Source organism: Vidua macroura, chromosome 14 (assembly GCF_024509145.1).
Source record: "Vidua macroura isolate BioBank_ID:100142 chromosome 14, ASM2450914v1, whole genome shotgun sequence".
Taxonomy (NCBI): domain Eukaryota; kingdom Metazoa; phylum Chordata; class Aves; order Passeriformes; family Viduidae; genus Vidua; species Vidua macroura.
This window is the reverse complement of record NC_071584.1, coordinates 9251288-9267077: the sequence shown is the minus strand read 5'-3', so window position 1 is coordinate 9267077 and position 15790 is coordinate 9251288. Positions and strand designations below refer to the sequence as shown.

The window sequence follows — 15790 nt, the reverse complement described above, 5'->3', positions numbered from 1 at the left end:
ATCATGACTGTATCTGTTCTGTCCAGCTCACTGTCTGCTCTTTAAAGGAGCTGTAAGAAAACTGCAAGTAAACTTGCAGATGTAGGAGAGCAGATACAGGTCTGAACTGGGCTGGAAAATACTCTGTAAATACCTGAACAGAATGTCTCAGTACTCTCTCTAGAGAGAATCCTTCTCAGTTACATCACAATTGATTTTTGCAAATGGATAAGTGTCAATGGGAGCAAAATTTGGCACATACAACTAAGTAATAAATCTATTTTTGCAGGAAGTATATTTATAAACAAAGAGTGAGCCTTGGATCTTCAAGTTACATTTGCAAAGCTACTGCCTGAAAATTGGCATGGTTCCTTCCAGTCAAGTGATCTTGGAGACAGTTTTGCTGCATCACAAACTGCAGTGGTATGTCTGAGGCTTTGGAAATGAACACCAGTGTCTCTGCATACAGGATACTGTTTGTGAGTTTTAATTGGAACCAGTCATGTTTGAAGGATGCAGACTTTGAAATAGCAGGGCTAACCCAAGAAAGCTATTCAAGATCTATCCACAGTGTTCCCCAGATACACAAGGGTGAAGAGCTTACTGAGATCAAGGCCCAGCATGAGATTCTGCTCTGAACTTGAACTGAATTGAACAGATCTTTTGTGTGTATATTATGTTTTGAAGACATTTGAGTGCTTCAGATATGTTCCTTCCTCTCCTCCCTATCTTGGCAAGGACTAGATGCAGAAATATTACAAGACAAGCATTTGCAAAAGGGGAATTGAGTCACAGAGAAGCTGAATGCCATGTATTTAAAGTCAATGTTTGTCTTCTCACTTAACAAAACTGTTGATTGGAAGAGGTAAGGAGGAAGGAAGTGGATGTTGGGTCATCTTCTATAATCCTGTAATAGTTATCTAGAAGCAACTGACCTGGCTGAGAATTTAATTTTAGCTTTTGCCATTTGGCTGGGAAGCTCTAGCTAACACACTCAAATGCACTGTTGTATTTTGGCACAACAGTCTGTCTCTTTAAATGCTTCTTTAAAGCTGATGGGCAGTGACAAGATTTTTGTCTGGAAGTTGGTAGTTGTTGGTCACCTGTCCTCTTTGTTGCACAAGTGTGGTTATCTTACAAATTTCTTTTTAAAAGATTACGAGCACTGTCTTGGTTGCACCTAATGGCTGAGATGAGGAAAATGCTGTTGATTGTGCACTCCATTCTCTTGGTGAGCACCAGCTGGCCTCTCTACAAGCTGTCCCTGCTGACAGCCTGGGTGGTTCTCATGGCCCTGGTGGGTATGGTCAAGTGCTTTGATAGCTGTGTTATTTCAGCCTACAAACCAGCACAAACCTACCAAAAAAACTCCACACCCCAAACTCCCAAGCAAGGAAAAAAATTGAAATAGTAAAAAGAAAAGAGAGAAATAAATAAAACCAGAATTTGATTGACTGAATATATGGATATGCCATATAATTTCCAGTAGATGGAAAGTGTGATTTGATGGAATTAGTCAGAAGTAGATATAGCAGGACCAAGGAATTGTTATAATGACAGGAAAACCTGGCCCCAGAATAGAGTATAACTTGAGCTGACATTTCTCTGCAATGTAAACCTGAGAGTTTTCCCAGCTGAATATATCTTATTGCCCCTGCATTCATTATAAGTTTTCTCTAAGTTTGGGTTGGAGTAAATCAGTACAAAACTCTTAAAATATGAAGTCTTATGTGATAGTGAATGTTCTTTTGTCATGATGCAGTGGTACATGAAAAATCTCTAAATTAGAATGAATGGAAGAGCAGATAGATTCCTCTGATCAGGAAAACCATAAATTTTAAGTTTCTTGGTGTGTATTACTTTGTGGTTTGCTTTAGTCTTGATTTAGACCAGCTTTAGAAAGTTAATATCAACCGTTAAACCTTCCAGGCTATCTTCCCCCGCCTTTTTTTTTTTTTTTTTTCTGGTTTAGAAGTGAATAAAAGAGCTTTGTACAGTTCTTGAAACTGAGCCTGAAACAGCTCTGAACAAAATATAGTGTTCCTTTCAAAATCTTGGAAATAATTACATCATGGGCAAATTGGGCCAGGAACCGTTAATAGTATTCTTTATGGGAGGAGATCCCATGGGAGGACCAATTTCAGCAGACTGGCACTGTTTACAAATAGATGCAGTGACAGGTACAGTTGTCCCATTCTGAGGCACAACTGAAACTCTGGCCTATAATGGACTCCTCAGCATAACTGCCTTGCTTTTGATAACAAGCTGAAAACGTGCCGTGGTGCTCCTGTGGTCATCTTCACACTGATCATCCTGGGACGGAAGGCTGTATTTGGCACTGGAAAACTATTTGTAGGTGGCTTAAAGAGAAAATAAAAGCCTTGCTTGCATAAGCTCCTGGTCTTTGAGAATTGCTGGAGGAACAGGGAGCTGTGTCCAGATGTCTCTGCTGGGCTTCATAAGCTAGGAACTCTGCACAGAAACCTGGGCATCACAGACCTTCCCTTCACCAGGATAACAAACAGAGCATGATCTCCTTGGTACTGTACAGTAGTTTTCATTACTGGCTCCTGCCCCCCCTGCTTCCTTATTAGAAAACCTTCTGCATTTCAGGATGGAAATCACAAAGATTAGTAATATTAACTGTTTGACCTCAATCTACAAAAGCATTTAGTTCTCTAGGCAAGCAGGCTAGTCTGTACTTGAAAACTACACTGGCACAAGCTCTGGTGTGGGCACAATTACTGCTGTTTCTGGGTGATACAAAGCACTTTACTGCCTGTGTCTGTGCTTCTACAGGAGGGTGGGCTGTGTTCCTCCATCACCAGAGCACGTCTCTACCTGGACAGTGGGACTGTGTGAGCAGAGCCTTCTCTTGGGAACCAGACACATGCTGGGGACCATGGTTTTTCTGAAGGATCACTTGTGCTTTCCCAGATGGTGTGGTCCAAATGACAGACACATCTTTCTCTCTGACAGCTGCCTCCAAGACGTGACTCCATTAGTTACAAGTGTGTGATTTTTTCCATGCTTTTAGGCCTGAAGGCAAAGCTCTAGAGAACACCACCTGGTCAATGGCTGCCTGTGGTTCAGTGTTACCTGCAGTTACAGGTGGAGCTGAGCCCTCCTACCCCATGGTGTAGGGGAGGTCTGGCAGTTGACACAGCCTATGATAGACATCCTCTTTGGATGGTGAACACCACATTGATCTACCAGCAGAGCAATTGTTTGAAGTCTCCTTAATTTGCTGCAGGGAGAAGATGCTGGAGAAGGTCAGGTCACTAATTTAACACAAACCAGTTGAAGGCTGCTGTGAAGGTGCTCATTCAGACTGCTCCCCTGATGGAAGTGAGCAGCTGGAGTTAGTAGCAGCTTCAGGTGTGTGTGAATCAGGATCTCCAGGATCACTGCTCCATGCTGTCTGTACTAGGGAGAGGACTGGGACCCAGCTGTTGCTAGAGTTTTCAGCTGTGTGACCTTGGGATGGAGATGTAGATATTTGGGACAGATGCAAACTAGAGGTGTGGTGGTATATTTCATTTGTTGTTCTTTTCACTGGACTGGTGCTTTGAATCTCAAATCTGGCTTTTTGGGATTTAATTTAGATGAAATTAAAAATGTAAATCAAGTAATTTTAAAAAGTGATCATTTTATGTGTGGTAATTTAAAAATGGTAACAAAGGCTAAAATACCCATGTCATGAAAAAGAGTCTGAAGTGAACATCTCTAAATGTTTCAGTTGTTCATTTAGCTTTTACTCGTAAGGTAACATCAGTTAAGGCAATTTTTTCCTATTAATGTACCACCCATAAATCTGGCAAAATTACAGTTATATCAAAATAAATGTGGTTGTTGAAAATGTTAATCTCCATTCTAATAAAAAAACCAAAGCAACCCAAGACCAACCATGCAACCCCAAAACCTCTCAACCATGGCAAACCTCTTGACCAAAGGAAGAGCAGCTGCTGTTACCACTGGCGCTTCAGGACTCTCTGTGTGACAGTCACCATGTTTGGTTCATACTTCTGGAAAAAAACTCTACATCTTCCATAGCTGAAAAACAAGTTGCTTCCCTTTAAATTTAAGAGAGTAGCTGATGAGGGCAATAGCTTGTGTTACCTGTGAATCAGCATGAGGAGAGATCCAGAACACATCCACAGTGATGTGCATGCGCCTTCTGTAAAAGGGGCTACATTGATTTAGGGGATGGAAGACAAGATGCCTACAGAATCATAACATTTAAAAAGTATAGCCCACATAATTTCTGATCTGTCTGAAATTATACTCTATTTTTGGGTCTTAAGCCAGTTAATTTTATGAAGTGTTGCTTGCTACCCATATCCCCTCAACGAGGACCTTGTTTCTTACATAATAAAAAATGATTGACTACAATGCCAGGTAGTTTCAGTAAGTCATTTAACTTTTACTTTGGAAGTCTGTTTGAGAGGAAAATTTGGATTGTAAACAATTACAGGGAAATAGTTATAAATAAAATCTGCAAAAATTTGTAACAGGGATATAGAAAAAAATGGTTTTTAATGGCAGTACCTTGCTTTTTAGGAATTAGCCACTGAATTTATTTACAGCAACCAGCAGCAACCTTATTCAGAGCAGACTTCTAACAGAGAGATTTTCTCATGCCACTAGAAAGCTTTTCCTGCCCTCTTTCCTGCCCAAGCCACCAGCCTTGGCATCCTCCCTTGACAGGCATGTTTTGTGTTGTGCTTTGCAGGAGGCTGTGAGGGCTGCTGAAGATGTCCGATAGTCTGGATATTGAAGAGAAACCTCCAGCTCCACCGTTGAGAATGAACAGCAACAATCGCGATTCTTCAGCATTAAACCACAGCTCAAAACCGCTTCCCATGGCCCCTGAGGAGAAGAACAAGAAAGCCAGGCTGCGCTCCATCTTTCCAGGAGGAGGGGATAAAAGTAAAGTATCAGCAGTGCAGATGGGGGGCTCCTTCTCTGGGCTTTCTGGTGGTCATTGATTTTCATGTTTATTTTCTGCCACTTTTCTTTCTGTTTCAGTTGCAGGCCATGGTCCCAAAGCCTTCTGTTCCAATTACTCTAGAAACACATTTCAAAAGAGGAGGAGGTGTTCAGTCAGCTACTTTCTTGTCTATGAAAAGATGCTAAAATGTGCACACATTGTGAAACTCGCCTTTTAAAAATAATTTTATAGTTATACTGGGGAATCCTTTCCTTTGGATTTTGCTTCGCATTAGCAGTAAATACAGAAATGAGGATGTGTCCTTGTGAAAATATATTTGCAGAAGTGACATGGCAATATGCCTGACACTTTGGGATTTTTTAATGCACTTACATTTCAAGAACAGGAACAAAGCTCTTCTCGCTTGTTCCTTTTGCAGTGAAAGTGGATACAGAATGGCTTGGTTTATAACCAGCTAGGTGTGGATGCAGCAAGAGAGTCTTTTAAACATACAGCAAACAGCATTTACTTTGCATTCTTTGAAATGCATTTGTGGAAAGGAGTGTGTTTTGAGTTGGCATATTTACAAGTTTAAGGGAAAGGATCTTTATTTCTAGTGCCATGGGAACTGATGGGCTGCACCTGCAAGGCTGATGTCACTTCAAGGCCACTCTTGATTATCTTTGGAGGGTTGGGGTCACTGGGGGATGTTCCTGATGATAGGAACAAAGCAAATGTCGATCTGGGGAAGTGCAGGCCAGCCAGTCTCACCTTGGTCCTTGGGCAGGTGGTAGAGAAAATCCTTCTGGAAACCATTTCTATGCAAATGAAGGATAAGAATGTGGTCAGGAATAGTCAGCATGGATTTGTGGAGGGGAATTCATGCTGAACTATACTGACAGCCTTTTACCTTGAAGTGACAGGCTTGGTGGTGAAGGGAGAGCAGTGGTTGTTACTTCTGCTTTAGTAAGGTGTTCAGCAGAGCTTCTCACAGTATCCTCACAGACAGACTGGTGAGGTACAGTATAGGCAAGTGTACAGTGAGATAGACTGAAAACTGGCTGAAATGCTCGGAGGTTGTGGTCAGCAGCATGAAGTCCAGCTGGATTTCAGGAGTGATTCTGTCTTCAGTGTCCCTCCAAGGAGAGCTCAGAACTATACAACTGTGGTCATTCCCTTGGAGTTCCAGCTTACCTGTGCTGCCTCATTCATGAGGCTTTATGAGGTTGTGTGGAGCAGCTGGAGATAGTCTGGCATTCAAAACTCCTCCCAGGCAGTAGAAGGCACAGTGGCAGTCCCATTCCTTCCCTCAGCCACAGGCAATCCTGATGACTTTTCTGATGTGAGGACTGTAACTGGATGGGCCCATTTCTTAGGCAGACCTGGCCAGTTCACTCTGCAGATTGTTCCCCCAAATGTCTCCTTCTGGGAACAAAAGTAATTTTCAATTGATTCTTTTTAAAGGCCAAAATGAAGGTTTCTCCCAGCTTGCTTAATTCCTGGAAAGACTTGGGTCACTTCTTCCCCTAAGTGCTAGCAGGATGGTATTATCATCCTTTCCGAGGAAGCATTTCTTGATGAGGAGATGCTGTGTAAAATGCATGCAGAGAAGGGGAGACCCAGAAACAACCCCTCCTGGAAATGATCAGTGACATTAAAATGTAATTAACTACCAGTCAGAGCAATCCTAGGGTACATACAAGTGTCACGATTTTAAATGCGACCGTGAGGAAAAGTCAGGTAAGATTTATAGCTTAATTTTCTGGGGTGAAATAATAAATGGAGGAAGTTTAGCTTGACTGGCCAAGTCCCTTGAGGTAGTTTCACTGCAGGGTTGGTTTGTGGGTCAGGGTATCAGCTGGCCTGTGTGTGCTTCACAGGCTCTGTGACACATTTTTGAGACTCCTGCTTATAAAACCGAAGGTGATGGATATGTCTGCTCTCATCTAGTACAGTGCTTTGCAGCATCACAATGTTAAATCCATAGTTCATCACTGCTGCAAGTCACTAGAATGTGAAGAAAACACCATGGTGGGGTATTTCTGTCTGAACCTGCAGGAACTTTGTTGTCTTTCATTTGCTCACCAGACAGGAGGGATGTGAGGATGGATATGGTACAGTGTGTTCTCTCCAAGGCTGTGGTGTGTGTCAGGACTGCTGTGCCTGGGCACCAGGAATCTTTTGCAGTCCCTCCCCTGCTGGAGTGCAGCATTTTCAGTTAGCGTTTGAGCACTTGTGTTTAAAACCTTGTTTTGGCAAGCCACTGATGGCTCTGTGGAGCCCTTCTGTGGATCTGCAGTTGAAATAAATCATTTAGGCAGTAGTGTGCTGCCCCTTCCTGTAACACCTGACCCCTTATGTTCCTTGCATAGCTCCTCACTCCCGTCTCTGGGCTAAGGTACCACCATTCCTGAGGACAGGAAGCCAAGGCAGACAACTGAAATAAGTTTCCAGTGTCATGCAGACAATCTGTGTGGAACAAGGAGCTGAACCTGTTCTGCTGGAGCTGTGAAATTGGTCTTCCTGCCTCAGAGACCATCATGGTGATGGGAGCCACAGTGGAGTCACAGCAGTAGTGCTTCATTCAGCAGAGGTGTTACCTCAGCAGAAATGACTTGGTTCTTCCAGTTGTTTGATACAGGCTTGTTCTTTCATTAAACCCCCTGTGATTGCTGAGAAATAAATTCTCTCTGTGTGCCCAATGGGAACTCCATGAGGGCACTGTAGAGCATTCAGCCTAAAGAAGTCAGGAGGAGGTCACAGCTCAGATGCCCCTTTCAGATGTCTGTCCATGTTGAGTTCCTGGGTGAATGATGCCACTTCCATTGAAGCTTCTTTAGACTCGGCTGCAGAGGGGAGCAGAGTCTGGCCTTTAGGCATCTGGTCACCTCTTGTACAGAAAAACAAGAAAAGGGGGAGGGAGAAAAACCCAGCAGAGTAAAGAAAAATGGAGGAAGAAAAAAAGGACAAGTCTACAGAAGGAGCAGATTAGGGAGGAGGATGGGAGGACAAATGTCAGAGGCAGTGGAAGGAAGAGGTAATAGAGGAAAGAGCAAAGTGAGTTCAGGAGGAGGAGGAGGTGAGCAAACAGGAAGGCATAAGCATGAGGTCAAACCCTTCCTCATTCTCTGACAAAAGCTGCTACTTAACTGAGTCACATTTTTCTCCAAAACAACTGCCCTTTTAACAGATTGGTGATGATTGTGATGCAGACTGTGGAAAACAGAACAGTTTTTCCTTGCTCTATTTTAACCTGTCATAGGTGCTGAGGTGGTGTGGAGGCCCTCATGGCTAACTCTGTGCAGCAGGAGTGTATTGTGAGGGCCATTTACAAGAAAATCAAATAGGAATGTTCATTACAAACCCCTTGCATCCATTCAGTCAGGTGCTTCAAAGAAGTCATGTCTTTTCATATCATTTTGCCAGCTTGTGTGAAATAGAAATGATATGATTTGCAGAGCCCAGACAGAAACATCAAAGTTTTTACACTGGGAAGAGGTGAGGTTATAATAAAGAGATGTTTAATTCTGTAATTCATTTATAGTGATCAGCATTTGGACAATAGGTGTTGTATCACAGGTCCATGAAGCAAATGAGCTAGATCGCTTGTCCTCCAGCAGGAGAATCATAGAATGAACAAATGCTGCTTTTGATGGAACATTTTTGTATCATCCCTTATTTCACTTCTAGACTCGACTGCTGCTTCAAACTGAATTTGATAGTCCTTAAATGTAATTTTTGCTGCATTAGCTTGCAAATGAGGAGGTAGAAGAAGCCAGTTTTGTTATCTACACACAGATGACATCTTCTAACTGGCAACGTCTGTCCTGAAAATTAAACAACAACATCTTAGTGGTAAAAGAAGGGGAAAGCCTTTGCATTTGTATTTTATATATTGCTGCCATCTTACTGAATGCTAAATGAAAATATTTCATCAGTGAACAATGCATAATGGTGTGCAGCACTGACAAAAGGTGACAATTATTTAATGGGGAAAAATTCAGCAATGCAGAGAAGGGATTAGAAGCATTCCAATATACTGTAAGTACAAAGAGCAGAGCATCTTTATCTTAAAGGAGGCTGTAAGGTAGAACAAGAAATATGCAAATAGAGGCCTCATGGAGCTACTGCCTGAGCAAAGACAAACTTGGACTGGGAGGGCTGCTGGTACACAGTGAGTCCAGCCTTGGATGAAACCCCTAGATGAACCTATGGAGCTGGCAAACATAATATTAAAACACTGCAAGAAAGTGAAGGCAGCTTCCCTCAGCCTTTATTCCACTCATTCTTTATCAGGGTCGATAAAACTGGGCTGAAGTGACATTTGTCAGTAGTCAGAAGTGCAGGAGATAGATGACCACAGGGGATGTTACTTTCAAAAGGTTGTAAAGAGGGAGGGAGATGAGAAGCAAATGCAGGTTGACTGACTTTCAAGTCTGCCTGCTTAACTAAGATACTCCACACTCTGGGAATACTGGTGGAGTGATTTAAAAAGAAAAAAAATCTGGAGACTAATAAGCCTGCATTTTATGATCATATGTCTTAGTTAATTGAGAGTTCAGAGTTTTTCCAAAGACATTTATGGGATTCTGTTGCTGGGCAGATTCTACCTTTCCTGCAACAGAGTTACTGTTTCAGCCTTCTAGTTGGAAGAGGAGTCACTGCATGAGCTGCTGGTTTTCACAGAACCTGTAGGAAAAAGAATGGTTATCTAAAAAAGCCTTTCCTCTGATTTGGCTGGTTTTGAAATGGACTCAAACCATGTTGGAGAACAGACACCCATACACATGGTGTGTCCTGTGTGATTTACTTCTGCAGGAACCTGCGAAGTCAAATAGGAGTTAGTTTCTAGATATGAAAACTCAATGAAAAAAAGAACTGAAAATAGAAATCATACTGGTTTTGAGATAGCCTGAGAAGACTACTTCATGAACAGCTTGCTTTGGCAGCAGTCACATTGGCTGAAAGAAAATAAAATAGCACTTTGTAGACCTTCCCTAACAGGAGTTGACAGGCTGGCATTATGATAACCTAGGTCTGTTTCTCAAGTTGGATGGATGTTAATTGATTTGTTTTCCACTTTTAAAACACTATTTTGAGCACACCTGATTGTTAAAAGTTTTAAATGAAAAGCTGTTCAGGAAATAAGTGCTTAACATTTTGCCTTCAGCCAACAAGAAGAAAGAGAAGGAACGTCCTGAGATCTCTCTTCCTTCAGACTTTGAACACACCATTCATGTGGGATTTGATGCCGTCACTGGAGAATTCACAGTAAGTAACTGCTGTATTTTGTGCTTACCAGAACTTCTAGTTTCTTGATGGTAAAATAACGTCCTATTGCCAGAAACATCAGATCACAGCAGCCAGGCTGTGAAGAAAGAGACTTTTATTTGTTGGGTTTAGGATTTGGAGTGTTTAACTTGGGATTCAGGCTGCCTTTTTTTTTTTTTCTCCAAGGATTGTCAGCAGACTGTCTGTGGGAAATGAAAATTAGGAAGAATGTAGGTGTATGCTTTTATCAGTCCCCCAAGCTGCTAAAAGGGTTGGTTATTCAGTGTCTTTGGGAAAGTATAAAAAGCCCCCCCACATGCTTTAGCGGACAACCAGCCTCAAGCGCAAAGTCCAGCTGCTCTGCAGGTAACCCTTGGAGGCACTCAGAAAGCTGCAGCACTGTGCAAGTCCATTCATTTTAGTTTAGTATCCTTCAAAACATGTTTATGCACTAGGTGATCAGTGTTTCTGGCCTTTATGTATTAGTAAAATAGCTGTCAGCTTTTGCTTCTCGAATCTCAACAAAGTATTGGGGAAAATGAATCTGATGGAAGCTCTTTGAAGTGTGCAGGGGGCTTCAGAGCATTTTTTTCTCTGATTACTAGTAGAGTGCTGAAATCATTGTTCCTTAAAGCTGAGATGGCAGTGATCTTACCTTTTTTTAAGCTGTGGAGGTGAGAGGGAGCATTAGCAACTCTGCTGCCACCAGTAGTGCCCCATGAACTGAGTGGTCAGACTGAGTAATCACCATTGTGAACTGTGCTAGTGCTGACTGGCTGCATACACCAAATAGGATGGGACAACTCATTTGCCTCGACAAAGGATAGCTAATTTTCAGAATTTGAGCCCTAAATGTGATTTCTTCGTAATTTTCTACTTTGATTGCTACTTTTGTTTCACAAAAACGTTTCAGAAAGCTGGAAACTTTGTGTCCTACAGTAGCAGTTGTAACAATAGGAATAACAGTAGAAGAAAAAAGACACATTTAATTACAGCATGTCTTCAAAGGAGTAGTGAAATTGAATTATCCTTAGTAATTAGGAAATACAGCTACATTTAAAATAAGTGGACTAGTTAATTAGGATTTTTAAAATAGATGTCATAAAATCTTACTTCGAAATTTATTCTGTGCCAAACCCTAGGGCTTGACTAAATGCATGTTTAAAAAGCCCAGATGTGGTCATTTTTGATCAGAAGCTTTGCATAAAGCTTTTAAAATTGTGTTTTCCCTGCTGTCTATCCTGATTTTTCCTTTTTTTCCTCTCTTTCTTTCCCTGTTGCCACTTTATTGTTCAGGTTAATCTTCAGTGCCATTCTCCTTATCTTTATATCATATTATGTTATTTTATGCTTTTATTTCTCTCCTTTTTGTGTTTGCATCACTTCTTCTTGTCTGTCTTCACTTTCCCACTTTCCTTTCTCTTCCCACTGGATGTTCAGCTGTTCTTATTTTTTATCTGTTCTTCCTTTCAGCCTTCTACCTTTATTTCTATCCTTTGTTTGAGACTTTTTCCTTCTGAATCCAGGCAAACACAATGGGTCACACTCATGTTCTCTCATAATCTGACTGGTGGTCAAGGTCTTGGTTAGTTCATGTCCCTGCCAGCTGGAACAGAAAGGAGGGGCATCAGGCTTAACACACTTCAGTTCTAAGCACAAGCACTCGCTATCTGTATTTCAGGGGTCAAGATTTGGATCATTTTGAATGCTGTTATTATCTACCAGTGTTTCAAAACAGTCTCTAGCATCAGAGACCTTTTGGGTTTTTTGCTGTCAGATGTCACCAACACAAAGCAAATCAATTCTATATGGCTAAATAGGTCTAGCTTTGTTGCTATAGCACAATTTCTTTTTAAATACCTTTTTCCCTTTCGAAACAGTGGACGTGAGATGTCTGGTGGTTTGCAATTACCCTTGTTCCTGAAGTGTGGAAGTGAAGTGCTGCAGTCTGAGAAAGCTGTAACCAATTCAAAACTAACCAAAAGGACAGGTGACTTCCCATGTGCAGTTTGCCAGCACAGGGCTTAATGCTGTAGTCCTCAGTGGAGTCCAACATCAATCAAAGGAAGGGAATTTTTTGCACCATTAAGAACTAGATATTAGTCCCAACTAATCCCAGATGCAGGCACCACATTACACAGTACATTAGCCATGTTTGGTTTGTCCCAACCTGGATAGAACCTGTGTGTCAGCTGGGTAGTCACATGGTAAGTACGTCCTGCAAAAGGACTGTCACTAGCCCGTACCATGTTCTGATATTCCTACTGTCTAGTGGTCACGCTGTCTGCCTCTTTGAAAAGTTTGGAAGTGCCATGGGAGTGTCCAATCAATGTGCAAAGATATGGGGGTTTTTTGTTTTGAATTACTGCAGCTGTCATGCCAATAGTGCCTGCTCTCCTGGTTATATGCAATGCATTGGGCCATTTTCTGACACCAAACCATCGCCCTCAGCTGCATCCCCGGATTGCTGTTAGATGCATCCTAATGCACAGTTGCATGGGCTCCTGAGTTCTGGCTTTCAGGCTTGAGCACCAACCTGTGTTGTCCATTGTGAAAAAACATTACATCTCCATTTCACTGTGCTTGGAGCAACCACATTTGCTAAGAAATAGGGCTTTTAAAGCAGAGAATAAAATTGGTTGGAACTGTTGGGTGGGAGCATGTTGCTAGAGCTTTATGTTCCTTTATTTGAAAAAGGAGTTGGATTTTCTGAATGAAGGACAGCGTGGTTAGCAGGCCTTTGGGGCGTGTTTTTTGTAAGGCATGCATGTTTGCAACCATTTCCTCATCCCCAACCTAGAAGAAAATGTGGTCACCCACCAAACTTTTAAAGCTTCTAGATTATGACATTAGTAAGTTGGAAAAGTTGTGGCTGTAGATCCAAAGAAGTTGCACGTTCCTAATCTAATCAAGCATTTCTTTACAATTGTCCTGATTTTCAGTCTGACACACGCAGATTGTTTGTGTTGTGGCAATGCACAACCTTCCAGATTTCACAATCTGACTTTGACCATCTGCTCTCTTCACTGGTCAAATGGTGATCTCAGGGCTGGAGAACGCCCAAGCTTGGAAAAAAAAACTTTTATAGAGGCATTCAAAAATGGTAATCTGGCTTCAAAACTAGTCAAACAGCAAAAGCCCAGATCCTTCTTTTTTTTCTTTTTCTTTTTTTTTTTTTTAATTTTAAATTGACAAGGGAAATGACATGTAGTTTTTCTAGTCAATTGCCATTAATTCTCAGGAATGTATTTTATGAGGAGAGAAAAACTGTTTAAAAGAGAGAGGAGGGGGAATGATGCTTCCAAACTTTGGAACGGTTGTGATTTTTCTGTTCTCCTAAATCTGCCTTCCTGTAGCCTGTCTACCACCTGATCTATTTGGTATCCACCTCGTAATTCCCATTTTAGATGGGACTTGCCCATTCTGGCCCATTGGTTTCCTCCTCCTACCACCTTCTAAGTTTTCCCACATTCTGTTTTAACTTTCTTTTCTTTCTTTATTTACGTCCATTACAGCCAGATCTCTATGGCTCACAGATGTGCCCAGGGAAGCTCCCAGAGGTGCGTCACAGGCCCCAAATGCTTCTTTGAGATGTCATAGCACTGCAGCAGCAGGTTGATGTGTGTGCAGTAGATTTGTTGCTTGGCTTTTCCCACTTTTTTTCATCAATCCTAAACTTTGGAGGCCCATGTCACACATTGTTTTGTGGACAATTTCTGAGAAGAAGCTATAGGGAAGTACATTGGGGTGGCACGTTTTTCCTTCAGTGAACCCTACAATTCACTGCTCAATGTCAGCTGTGCAGTAAAGGGGGAAATGACATGCTGTTTAATCTAGGGAATTATCCTGGATAACTGAAGCAAGTTGTCATCAATAGAATTTCAGTGTAGAGCTGGGGCTTTTAGTGATTGGATCAATTTTCAAATTCCACCTCACCCATAAGATGTTCAAGAATTCATCCAAGGCTTTGGATGAACTCTCAGCCTGTTTTATGAATCCCTGGTTTCTGTATGTTAGCAGTAGAGAATCTAGAAACATCTTTGCACCTGTGGTATACCTCAGTGTTATGATTTTGAGAGCTGAAAGGCAGATTCTTTACCCCGCAGTGTTCCCTGGTATGCTGAAAATTAATTGTATCAGTGTGGGGTTTACCTTTAAATCAGACAGCAGTGATCATTTCAGCAAAATGTGTTTGCATTCCTAAGCATGAAAAGCCCAGTGTAAAGCTCCTAAAAAACACTGTGTTGTGCTCCAGTAGAGAATCGTCTTGTTATGTCTGCCGTGAATCACCAGGCAAACAAGCTTAAGCCTTAAATCATTATTCCATGGACGAGCAGAGTTGATTTCCAGAGAAGTTTCATGCCTTTTTTTTTCCTCTCACAATCATTACTTTTTTTTTTTAAAGTTGGGTCCTGGTTTTAGCTAGATTTTTGATAGAGAAGAAATGATTGCATCTAATTTTAATTGTAAGGTGTCAATCAAAATTTCTGCAAGTAATCTTACAACGAGCATGGGATCTTGGTAAAGATCTGTGAAGCTGCAGATTTTAAATACTCTAAACCCACTTTGTTTCCACTCGATGTCTACAGGGCATTCCAGAGCAGTGGGCCAGGCTACTACAGACCTCCAACATAACAAAACTGGAGCAGAAGAAGAACCCACAGGCTGTTCTAGATGTTCTCAAATTTTATGATTCGAAAGAAACAGTTAACAACCAGAAATACATGAGCTTTACATCAGGAGGTAAGTTGACATCTCCCAACAGGGGAGGTCAGGCTCCAAAACAAGTCAGAGCAAAGTTCAGCATTCAAGTTGTCAGGAGGCAACCTGAACCAATTCTACATTGTGGAATACTCCTGAAATTAATTCAATTTCTCTTTTTTTTCCCCTAAATGTCATTAAAATGGTGACCTTGCTTTGTTGCAGGTTTTTAGAACTAACCAAGATTTTGAAACAAAAATGCCATTAAGATAGCATTAGTTTGGCAGAGTGCCTGTCAACAGCTTCAGCTAAAAAGTGGGTGTCAGTAGCCAACAGGGTGCAGACAGCATTTGGAGTGAACCTGCTGGGGTTCCATTTCCTCCACAGGATGGTCTGTGGCAGTGGAGTCTGTCATTTTCTCAGTTTGAAGGTTCAACTGAGACGTCTTCCAAAATACAGCTTCTCAGAAGTCTTTCTAAAAACTGTGCACTTATCTCCAGGATTGAGAGAAAGCATCTTTTCTTTTCCCAAATTCCATAATTAAAGGATTTGATGCTTACTGTGTCCTAAAATAGCAATTCCCTTTGTGATGAAATGCAGACTTCGTAACAGTACATGTGTGCTCCTGAACCCAGGAGCTGTTCTCATGCTTTGTCAGAATAGAGCTGCCATGGCTAAGGGGGATTTCGCAGAAGCTTTTCTGTGGAAATGTTGTCAGCAAGCTAATGAGAATGAATGTATGCAATTTATTTAAAAAAAAAAAAAAAAAAAAAACAAAAAATCAACCAACCAAACAAACAAAAAAAAACACCCACAGGAAGAAAAGGAGAAAAAGCTGCTTTAGCTCTTGGGTGAAACAGAAGAACAATTTGCATTTAATTTTGCAAGTTAAAGAACAATTTGCATTTT

At 41.5% G+C, this 15790-nt stretch overlaps 1 protein-coding gene across 4 annotated transcripts in view; it reads left to right on the top strand.

Annotated features, from left to right (window-relative positions):
* Positions 1-15790, top strand: part of PAK3 (p21 (RAC1) activated kinase 3) — a 128306-nt gene that overhangs the window by 85399 nt on the left and 27117 nt on the right. For all 4 annotated transcript variants that reach the window (XR_008439360.1, XM_053990146.1, XM_053990147.1 and 1 more), the window contains 3 exons: positions 4712-4908; positions 10080-10180; positions 14770-14923. Coding sequence is in view for 3 of the 4 variants with exons in the window: in XM_053990146.1 (XP_053846121.1) it covers positions 4734-4908; positions 10080-10180; positions 14770-14923 (430 nt within the window). In the remaining variant the exon portion in view is untranslated. The remainder of the gene's footprint in view (positions 1-4711; positions 4909-10079; positions 10181-14769; positions 14924-15790) is intronic.